Here is an 11,393-nt window from a genome sequence, read left to right as displayed (position 1 = left end):
TACAGTACAAGTCCCCACACTTTCTCACATCTTGCCAAGCGTTGGTTACTGTCAAGACAAGTGTGTGTACATTTATGAAGTGTGTGTGTTGGGAGGACAGCCTAGCTTTAAATCTTAGGTGCCAACATCTGAGAGATCACATGCTCTGTTTGTCTTTTTTGCTGGTCTTTTTGCTTTGTTCTGCTATTTTACTTATTTTTTCTTTTTCTATACTAATTTTTATGTAGTATTCCATCAACCTGCCCAGGGACTACAGGTGGAACATAGCAAGTTGCTACAACCTGGGACAATGCATATTCTCTTGCAAAAGATTAATGTCTTATTGTGCACTGTCTCTGTTTTGAAATAAATAAATAAATTACAAATAAATCTGAAACAGACATCTTCAAGAGAAATGTCCACATTAAGCAGGAGATTATAAAAGAACAATATTAATTATTTTCCTTTCTGTCTATTCATGTTACAATCCTCTTATTTAAATACAGACTGATACAGACTTTTTTATGCTTTTATTTTGAAAGCACTTTGGCCTCAACGGACCGGAAGTACCTCTGGCCCATGACCGCCACCAGCAGACGTCACCATGGCGACCGGAGGCGGACAGCTACCACACATGTGTGACACAACGACGACTGTAAACAAAAAGCAAATGCTTTTTATTTAACTAGTTTAAGGGGTTTCCACATTGTTTAGTTTTCCATTACACTACTCGAACCGGCCTATGAACAAAAACGTCAAACAGACGCAACTTCCAAGGCTCCGTGTCGTGACCTTAAAACGTCCCGCAGACTGGAAATGATCTTGTATCTTTAACAAAGTTGTCAAGAGCAGTGAAACAAATGAAGGCTTCAAAAGCAGCAGTTTCCAGTCAGCGGGCAGTCAGGACGTCCAAAAGAGCTGACAAATCATCTCCAGCGTCCACGCAGTGCTTCATGGAAAGGTAATCTGTCAAAATGAATAAATGAAAATACTTTTTTTTTTCTTTTTGAAACCTGCTTCAGTCAGGTTGTTTTCAGAAACTGTGGCAAGTCCAGGTTGTATCTTAACAGTGCATGACAACATGGCCAGGTAGTGTGTTTAGAGCCATGACTGCAAACTGAATGGCTGGAAAGGCAAGGCAAGTTTATCTGTGTAGCACAATTCAACACAAGGTAGTTTAAAGTGCTTTACATCAACATTAAAAGCAGCAAGAGACAATTAAACAGTAAATAACAAATAAAATGATAAGAAAAGAGGTAAAATAATTAAACCCACAAGTTATTAAAAATAAGGGCAGTAGAGTACAGCAGCTAAGTATTTAACTTAGGAGTACCCTTCAGTAAACAGTAATGTTTTTAGGCCTGATTTGAAGGAGCTGACAGTTGGAGCAGACCTCAGGTCTACAGGAAGTTTGTTCCACCGGTGAGGAGCAGAATAACTGAACGCTGCCTCACCTTGCTTGGTTCTGGTTCTGGAACCACAACAAACCAGATCCAGATGAACCTCAGGGGTCTGGGAGCTTCATAGGAACTAACAGATCCAGCATGTATTTTGGTCCAAGACCATTCAGGTCTTTGTAGACCAGCAGTAAGATTTTAAACTCTATCCTTTGATTCACCTTTGATGACCGGTGTAATATGGTCCAGTTTCCTGGTGTTTGTAAGGACACGCATAATAATGTTTTTGTGCATTATTTACTAGCATCTGTAACAAAATAGCAATGCAAATCCATTGAAACATGATCTCAGTGTCACTTCCTTGTACTGATGTCTCATTTATTTTTTTGTAGACTGCCATCAGAAGTTCTTACAAAGATTTTGTCATATCTGGATGCCTCGGCACTTTTCAGCATCAGCCACACCAATAAGCTTTTCTATCTGCTTGCCAGTGATGAGTGAGTATCATCCAGGGCTTTTCAGGGTAAAAAGCATTTTACACAAAAATAAGATTTACACATAAACTGCAACAACAAGAGAAGGAAAATGAGAACATATTATATAATGCATCTGAATGATGATCATAAAAATACTGAAAGAAAAATTAAAGAATATATACGTTAAAAGAAAAGTACATACTGTAACATTGTATTGAGGGTGATTGTTGGTCATCTTTAGAGCAATTACAGCATAAGTAACTGTCTCGAGAGCCCAAACGTCCTCTAAATACTGTCAAACAGTACTAAAAAAACACAACATACTTTTAGCTTTTCGAGCTACTGGATATGATAGCTGTCAATACTTTTCTATTAAGTAATCTACAAATCATACACCTCTTAGCAATATTTATTTCTACTTTTCAGAAACATATTAAAGGTGACATATTAATTCCCTTTTCAAATGTTCACACAATTTCTTGAGGTCTTAATTAACATCTTTAACATGTTTTGGTCAAAATACCACGGTAAAAACGAACAAACAAATCTGTTTAAAGCAGACATTTTTAGGGGTGGAGTCACACACTCCTCTCGACTCCACCCTCTTATGCAGAGTTTGCATCTTATTTTTTGAAACAGAACAAATAGACAGATTGTGAGGCTGAATAAGTCTACTCTGATCTGGGTATGTGATGTAACAGATCCATCCAATCCCAATAACTGGCTTAAAAACAATATTATAGTAATGTTTTTGTACATTATTTACTAGCATCTGTAACAAAATAGCAATGTAAATCCATTGAATACAGTTTGCTTATTTGTCCATTCATTGTTTCAGTTTTTTTAATAAAATTTGTTTTTCTCTACCTTCCAAAATCATCTATTTAGCATTCTGTGGAAAAAGATATACATGTCTGAGTTTTGCAAGAATAAAAAGCAGATACCGAAGTTCCTGGATGCATTGAAGATGGAAAGCGAGGATCATGTTACGGGCTACTGGAAGTCCCAGTATTTCAAGACCATCGCAACCCGTGATTTGAAAAAGTGGAAACGACTTCTTGGACCCATCAGCTTTCACACGGGTCTACCCAGCCAAACGGAGCAAGTCCTCAGGTGCAGTTATAGATGGAGTGAGAAAAAAAAAAACTTTGCAAAGGTATTAAGAGGATGTATTTGTATCACCGCTTGATTTCCCCCTCCAAAAACTAGAATACCCTGCCAAGTTTTGCTTGAAAGATATGTTAATACATTTCTATGCATATGTTTTTAAGCATTTCAAAAACTCATCCAATAAGAGAAGTGAGGAAAAAGTGTTATTTCCATGGGAAACCTTCATTTTCTTCATCTTATCCCAGTTTTTAAAATAAGGATCCATTGATGAGACTGCACACTATACTATGACAGTCTGCTTTTGTCATCTTTTTAGTGTCTAGATGTGCACAAATGTTCAGTCAGGCAGCTCTGCACATAGTAATACTTTGGAGATCTACCCTTACTGTTGAGAAAGTTCAAGGGCAGAGCCATGAAACACGCTGCCTGCAATCAAAAACAGAGCATGGTTTGTTTTTCATATTACACTTAATGACACTTTCTTATTAAAGGTGAGAAAGGAGGTCTGTGTCTGAATCCGATGGCTGCTCAGGGGGATGCCAGCCCGCAGGGGGGAAAACTCCTTCACCACCTCCACTGCGGTTTCTGCTGTGTTTTTATAACCTCTGATTAGAGACTGTGCAGTACTCAATTTTGAGTTCAGTAGCAGCCGCTGTGCTACAGAAGGAAAGTAGAAATAATTGTGTTCTTTGCAGAGGCTGCCTGACTGAATTGTTGAAATAAATTACCCCCCCCCCCCAAAACCCCTCATCCGCCAACACGCACATGCACCCACGCCTCCTCCTCCCACAAGCTGAGACAATTCCCAATGGGGGTTTTGTCAGTTGGAGACACTGAGAAGCATGCTATTTACCTTGGTAATAATCATTTCACAAGGCATCACACATACAGGCGGTACATCGGGAACTCCCTTGGGTCATCTGAAGCCTCCTGGGCTGCTCCAGTTTTTAGCTTTGTTCCTCCACTTAATTGATATTGGATGGCGCCTCGGCAAGACACCGGCTGCATCGCAGTAGGGGCAGCCGTGTTTCACAGTTTAGACAGAATTGGATCAAGAGATTTATCACAACAGCTGCAGTCTCATTTCATTTGTTGCATATCATTTCATTAGCAGGAGCATCTTAAAAGGAGCCATGCTACTGCTGACAAAAGAAATGCGAAAGCCATTAAGTTCATCATTTTTGCTGATTTAAAAAGAAAGAGTCAGCTTTGCCAGATATAGTCGATTTATTTGCATTGCATTAACATAAATGGATAGGAGTATAGATTTTTCTGTTCAGGAACATAAAGTTAGCCGTTTTACAATTTATAAAGAAGAAAGCCTGCCTAGTTTGGCTTCATTTAGTTCCCCCTTGATTCCTTTATCATTTATTTCAACATTGTGTTATCTTTGTCTAGAAACTTGCGTGTCGCCTGGGAGCTGACGGTCACTTCTACGTCGGGACACGAGAGCACTTTGGAGCTGAGTTGTTCCCACTTCTCAGAGACTTCTGTGACTCTGTGCTGGAGTGCAGGATGCTACTTGCCCAACTATGAGCAGATTTCCACCCTTCAGCTCCACGGTGTCAGGAGGATCACACCCAACTGCCCCAGCCTTAAGAAGTAACGACCGCCAGCATCCATGTCAACTCTCTGTGTGTGTTCTTTGTAGCCCGATATCTCTGTTAAACCAGGTGTGTTCTTTGCAGGAGGTCTCTCATGTTACGGCTTGACATGCACACTCTAAATAAAAACGCGCAGACCTTTGGCCAGGACAGTCTGGTGCAGATGAAGTTGCTTCAGCCTGGAGTCATCGTCGGTGTCTGGAGGGTAATTACTTAACAAGCAGCCATGCCAATCCTTAATTACTTCATCAGCTTATTGTAGCTGAACCAGCGTGATGGGGTGCTTACTCACCTGAAATTGACTGATTTAGCAGGAAAATTAGAATGAAATTATGTGATGGCTCTTTTTGCAGGACCAGTGCTCTGTGGCCTTCATCACGTTCACCCTCCACATCCACAGGCTGGTTGAGAGGAGCAGTCAGGGATCTTCTGCCTGGTAAGCTCCACTGCAACAGGTCCATCTTTAGTTTTTTTGTTTTTACATTTTTCATGGTGTATTGTGTTTCACTATCAGATGGATATGGTTTATAATCAAAGGATATGATAACTGATGTGACTGATTTAATACTCCTCGTATGACTCATTTATGATGCACTGCAGCATCAGCTTAGTGGCACGGAAATTTCATCACAGATGGGAATAATTTGCTTTCCCATGATTTTATAGTCATGTATCAGGATGACTTTGGAGGGATAAAGGTTGGGGACTTCAGTTCCAAACCACACCGTATTAACTTTTTTTTTCGACGATAACCTGAAAATAAAACCTTATAAACGTTATTAGATATTTAATCCGGAAGCTGCTATGTGGTGTTAAATGTTCTCCACTGATCATAAGAGCCAGGCTCTCATAGCAGTCGTAGTATTGCTTTATCCACTGAGGATCTTGGACTTCATCATTGTGAGGACATAGCTCCCTCTAACGGAGTCTTGTGGGAGCACATTGCAGCCACAGTGTAATATGAATTGACTTCACTAGAGTAAATAAACCTATCTGCCTTTATCATGCTTACAGATGCAGTTTGTGTCCTACAAAGTGCTCTTGTAATGAAATGACTTTTCTTAGGGGCTTCTTCTCTCACTTTCACCTGTTATGCTTTTATTGATCCAGTACCTACGTGGAACCAATCGTCAAACCTCCTTTTGATGACACAGACCCTGAATACGGTCTTCATGGTTACCAACTACACATTGTTCTTCACAACACGGTCTGCAAAGTCATGTCTGAAAGCTTCTCCCAGCTCTTCTGCCGCAGAGGTGATACATTTATGCCCGTACTCACAAAGTCGCACCTTCTGATTTACATGGAAAGTTCTGCATGAATAGTGATAAGGGGGGCAACATTTCAAAAATGTAATCTACTCTCATTTTCTTACATTTAATACTCTAAATTTATTGCAATACATTCATGGCAATACATTCTCTATAGCTAAACGTCCAACAAACAAAGACAAATGATAGTGAACATTACATTTGTGACAAACAGTATTGCCATTATACAATATAATATTGTTCTGTCCACCTGCAGAGTTTACATTTTGATTTTAAACTAGTATTGCATACATTTATCAATTTACTTTTGCTCTAAAATGTATTTTTTTCCTAACCTTGAGTAACCTCTGTGTGACATCATGGCCTTCCTAGTCTTATATCTTTAACATTTTAAACAACCTGTTTTTTTTTTTAATGCTGTTATATGTTTCAGTTTTAAATTCAGCTGAGGCAAAAGCTATTTTAAAAAGGTTTTTGAAACTCAAAAATACCACAATCCTTCCAGATGTTTACCATATACAGGATATGTAACACAGAAACACTTGTTTTTATAGTTTAAAGACTTGTTATGTGGTTGTCTGACCAGCTCAGATCTCTGATGGGCTCGTCCAGTTCACCGCTGTTAACAGGACAAACTTGTCACAGCACATCGCTCTGTCTGGCACCATCAGCCTGCCCTGGCAGTGTGAGGCCCTGCAGGGCACTGTGGAGGTACAGCACACGCGCGTAACTGTCCCAGTATCTTTGTCTTATGCGTGCATGTTCTGCTTCTGTGTGTAAGCTGTATGAATCTGTGCACAGCAGATTTCTACAACCATCTTAAGTCATCAATGGATGCATGCCAAAATGCTCATTACACATAACCAAAATATGCCTTTTGGAAAGCACTGGGTTGAATAAAACAAAACAATTCCACATTTATTACATTATACTGTATGTATTATGTTATATTAGAAATATATTATGGTGAAAGTGGCTGCTTTATTTCAGCTTTATTTCAGTTTTCAGTTTTTTTGTGTTTAAATGTGTTAAATCATCTGGCCCACAAAAGGTGTAATGATTTTTGGGTTTATTTTATTAACAGAACCACAATGACATCAAAAGAATGATAATCTACAAAGTGAAGACACACACTGACACACTGACTCTCCCATGTCTTGCCAGAATTGCTGCATCATGAGTCTCACTCTGCTAGATGAATTCAGAAAACCCTTCAGATGTGCCACTTCTCCTGTTTCCATGGAGCTGGATGACACTTCTGTTTGCTATGACTATGATGGGGACCAGTACATGATCCACTATCAGGACTCAGGCATCCAGGTGAAGATGCAGCTCGTACAGCTGAAGGACCAGAAGCAGGTTATCCTCATCAGTTTAGTAGTCTTTTTAAGTGTTGGTGATGTCAACAAGCATTTCAGTAGAGATTACTGATCTTGGTCTACTTCTACTGTATTACATCACAGAATACTTTTTATTTTTATTTGTCACCACAAGTAGCCACCTTGTGGAAAATACCAGGTGGAAGGTTAGGCAGGGCTGTTTCTGCTTCAATGACAGTGGAGTTTAAAATTTGTCATTTTGTATACTCACAAAACACTTGAACATAATCCATATCTGCTGGATTTCTTAGTATTGTGTTATCTCATCATTCAAACAAGAACATGATTAAAAAATATACATATTTGGCTTTGTACTTTCATCTTTACATAACTTCAAATGCAATGTGCTGCGTGTTAGGCATCCAACTTCTTTGGCCTCATGCTTTACTTTACACCTCATGTTTTGCAACTTCCCAGGTCTCACAATTTTGTGTATGGTGTTCAAAATGTCCTTCATGAAATAGTTTTCATTAACTGTTTTGGCCTGTTGTAACTGAGCCTGTAAAGCAGTTAATGTTTTTAGTGCCTGCACATCACAGAAGCAGCGCAGTTGATATGAAATAGATGTTGTTGGAGTCAGAAACATTTCCATGCACAGCAGGGTTCATATTCGTCATTTTAAATACCAAGATGAACTTTGCCTGTAGTACTTTACACCTGAACCACGTAACAAAGAACACAAATCACAAAGATTATACCTAGGTTTTAGCTGGTTTTCAGTTTTGCTTGCTTTATATTGTTATGTCTCAGTTGTGACATTTAGTGACTCTGAAAACAGCTTTCACATCGTTTTATTTGGATATTTTACCATGGAAAGAGTCTGGATGCCAAAGGTTTGAGACTGTTTTCATGTTTGAGTAAAACATGATTGTAGGAGTTAATTATATCCCTCTCACAGCTACTTTCAACACTTACAGGTTCACTGAAATATCCAAATTACTGCATTTTTTTATCAGTTATTTATCTGTTGTTAGGGAAAAAGGGAAATATTTGAAAGATGTTCTATGTTGTTCATTAATATCCAGTGGTGCTGCAGGATACTGAGATTTTAATTTCCCTTTAGTTAACAGTTTTGTTTTCTTTGTATCCTTTACACAAATCAAGTTTTGTCCCCTCTTAATGTGACATTTGTTCTCTCCCCACCACATTTCCTCAAATGTATTGTTGCACATTGTGCAATCACTTTTAGATGAAAACAGGGGCTGTTGTCCACACCCTGGGCATAGTGTCCTCGCCAATAGAATTAGTGCGGGAGCAGTAAATGGAAACTGTTGCCATGCTGCTGATGGACCAGCGTCGCTGATGTCGATAAAATAAGCCAGGCCTCTGGATAATAGGATTTGAGAGCCTTCCCTTCCGTCTCACAGAGAGGGACATCATCACCTTGAAAATATGCTCATTTTTCCAAGCCACATTACCAACATCTTTGGTCGTAGATAGATACGTCAATTATTTGGGTAAATGAGCCAGTGGGGAAAAAAAAGATGTAACTATTTTGATCAGAAACATCATAACAGTATTCAGAGAAAAGCTCTGATGGGGACACACTCTCTGTGAATCACAGGAACTCCTTGTGCTGTCCTATAATTCAGAGAGAGCACATACAGGGACCATACTCTCTTATATGAAAACAGATAGTAGATTGCTGACTTGGACGTGTAATACACTGACGGATTACAGGATGTTGTCATTTCTTTCAGGTCTTTCAGGTCATGTGTTGTAAGACACATCAGCGTGACCTTCATGCTACTGTTTGCTGTCAGGTCATCTGTTACAAACTGCCAATCCTTCATGCATGTTTGATATGAAAAACAAAGAGTCAAGGGTAATGTGCATCAGTAATGGACTGGCAAGAAAATAATGTCTGCTGTGCAGTCGTTTTAGTCACATAATGGCTAAAAAAAAAGGCTTATACATGCATATTTAGGGCATGAACTGTGCAGCCTTGACTAAAAAGCACAGTGTGTTTTTGTCTTTGCCTTTGTAGAAAGTAATAACTCATCTGATGACACTGATTTTTTTTTTAGCTAAATTAGAATTAATAGCAGTGCAAGCATGCAATCTGCATATATTTGAACATAGATTACTTTAGGTTGTTCTCCAGTAGATGGCTCTCTTCTGTAAAAAATGAGCAAACCTGGTGAGACAATGTTCCAGCCTTTTTTTTGTGTAGTACGTTCTTTACAAGTCTTGTAACAATATAATCAAACTTCAATAGTAGATAACAACGGGCGGGGGTCCAAACCTATGAATGGGTGAATTTGATGACACAAAGCTTCATTAAACCCATCTTTTTTTACTTTCCTCACGAGCTAATCTTGGGAGAAAATTGCTTCCATTTTTAGCCTTTAATTCTCTCCCTTGTGAGTGACAAGCTGGACCCGCAAACTATTCAGCCTCAGAAGCCACTGACACAATCCTCATTTAGTCCTCTCATTGGAGAAATTGGTCAACTAATGAAATTCGCAGTGGGGGAGGGGAAGTGGTTGTGTGTTTTCCAACATACCTTTCTTTTTTATTTCATTTAGACTGAGACTTTTGACTGAAATCGCTGTCTTATAAGAATATTAGAAAAAACTGTTTTGTCTTGCGGAGGTCTTGGAAATAATCATAGTCTTCTCCTACATGCATGAACGCTTGTCCTCACACATGCCAACTTCCAGTGCTCCATATTTATTACCTCCTTGGTATATGATGTCAGAGAAGCTAATTATGCATTAAATGATCAGAACAATATTATCCCCATAGCACAAAATGTCATTAACAAAAATCTCCCATTAAAATATCCAATTATCATGTAAAAAGGGATTTGTAGATAGCACAAAATAACTGATGGCCCGGTATGCACACCGCTGTCTTCTTCATCTTCTTTATCCTTATTTAATTCTGACATCCTTGTCATTCCTGCTAGGAAAGAAAGCCTTATGTTGTAGAAAGCTTTAAGACGCCCCAATTAATGAGACTTAGAGGGCTCAATCTACTCCAACCACCTAGCTAGTTTGTTAAAAACCAATTTGGTGTGTGTATATTATATATATATATATATATATATATATATATATATATATATATATATATATATATATATATATATATATATATATATATATATGCATAGATAGATAGATAGATATGTGTGTATATAATAAGTTTGCAATACAGAACCCAGCACCATTAATTCCTATGCATAGTGCATATAGGGTAATTGATTATGTAACATGCCCAGAATCATTTCAACAGTTTATACTTGCTAGCACGGAAGATATCAGTTCAATGCAAAGTAATTGTGCTTTTTATTGTAGTTTCTTTGCAAAAGACAAAAAAGGAACAAAACAAGTCTTCACAGCTTTCCTCGTTGTAAAAAACCTGCGGGTGTCTCTTTTGGGATATTTCAGATCCTTTTCAACCCTCTATCAACCAGAGCCAAAAGGAAAGTGGTTACATGACGTGCTTGTAGTTTTAGGTACATATAACAGTCTTGCTGCTGTTATTATGTCCCCCACTGTTTCTAAATACTATGCTATGGTAATATAGGATCAGCATCACTATAATTTCACATTTTATATTACTCAAAGGGGCTCTCTGATTCTTCTTAGTCATGCCCACATCCACTGTTTTTTAACACATCTTCCATCTTCCATGGCTTGTTCAGCGAATCACATTTACACCATAAAAAACAGAACAGTGTACAAACAACAAAACTGTTAAAAACAGGGAAGAAAAATTGAGTTCAACAGTTCGAAGGATCTCACATGAGCAGGAAAATGGGCAGCTGTACAGATGTGAGAGCCTGTATGTCCTGTATGGACTGTGCATGTTGGCCCCATGAGACTTGCCTGCAGTGGTTATGTTCAGCTACATAGATGATGAATGAGCATGGGTCTGAAATGCCTGTCTTATCTGAGGCTCACTAGGGGAGACCGCATAAGTGAACCCAAGAGGGCAATTCACATGGGACATGGGACAATATGGAACTAGAGGACAATCTGACATGGGGCTCCATTTATAGCTCAGATAGACCACCACGTTCAAATGTCGCCTCAGAGTTATTACGTGCTGTACTTGACATCTACGCCGTACTGTTCTCACAGTTCTGAGCAGCATTGTGTTCTCTCCTTTACATTAATGATTAATTCACATCAGCTGGATGGACCTTCAGAGTGTCAAAACAAAGAAC

At 38.8% G+C, this 11,393-nt stretch overlaps 1 protein-coding gene across 3 annotated transcripts; it reads left to right on the top strand.

The window, feature by feature from the left end:
• Positions 1-575: 575 nt before the first annotated feature.
• Positions 576-7,493, top strand: fbxo15 (F-box protein 15). 3 transcript variants are annotated; one of them, XM_061713513.1, is made up of 9 exons: positions 576-940; positions 1,769-1,873; positions 2,741-2,965; positions 4,361-4,564; positions 4,651-4,771; positions 4,920-5,002; positions 5,677-5,822; positions 6,424-6,548; positions 7,002-7,493. In XM_061713513.1, exons 1-9 carry the CDS (start codon positions 840-842, stop codon positions 7,266-7,268), a joined length of 1,377 nt encoding a protein of 458 aa, XP_061569497.1. In that variant the 5' UTR covers positions 576-839; the 3' UTR covers positions 7,269-7,493. The 3 variants fall into 3 exon arrangements, with proteins under 3 accessions (XP_061569497.1, XP_061569498.1, XP_061569499.1); XM_061713514.1 differs by lacking the exon at positions 1,769-1,873; XM_061713515.1 differs by lacking the exon at positions 576-940 and having other exon boundaries at positions 1,807-1,899.
• The last annotated feature ends 3,900 nt before the right edge of the window (positions 7,494-11,393 follow it).

Source organism: Cololabis saira, chromosome 22 (assembly GCF_033807715.1).
Source record: "Cololabis saira isolate AMF1-May2022 chromosome 22, fColSai1.1, whole genome shotgun sequence".
NCBI classification, from domain to species: Eukaryota; Metazoa; Chordata; class Actinopteri; order Beloniformes; family Belonidae; genus Cololabis; species Cololabis saira.
This window is presented reverse-complemented; position numbering and strand designations above follow the sequence as displayed.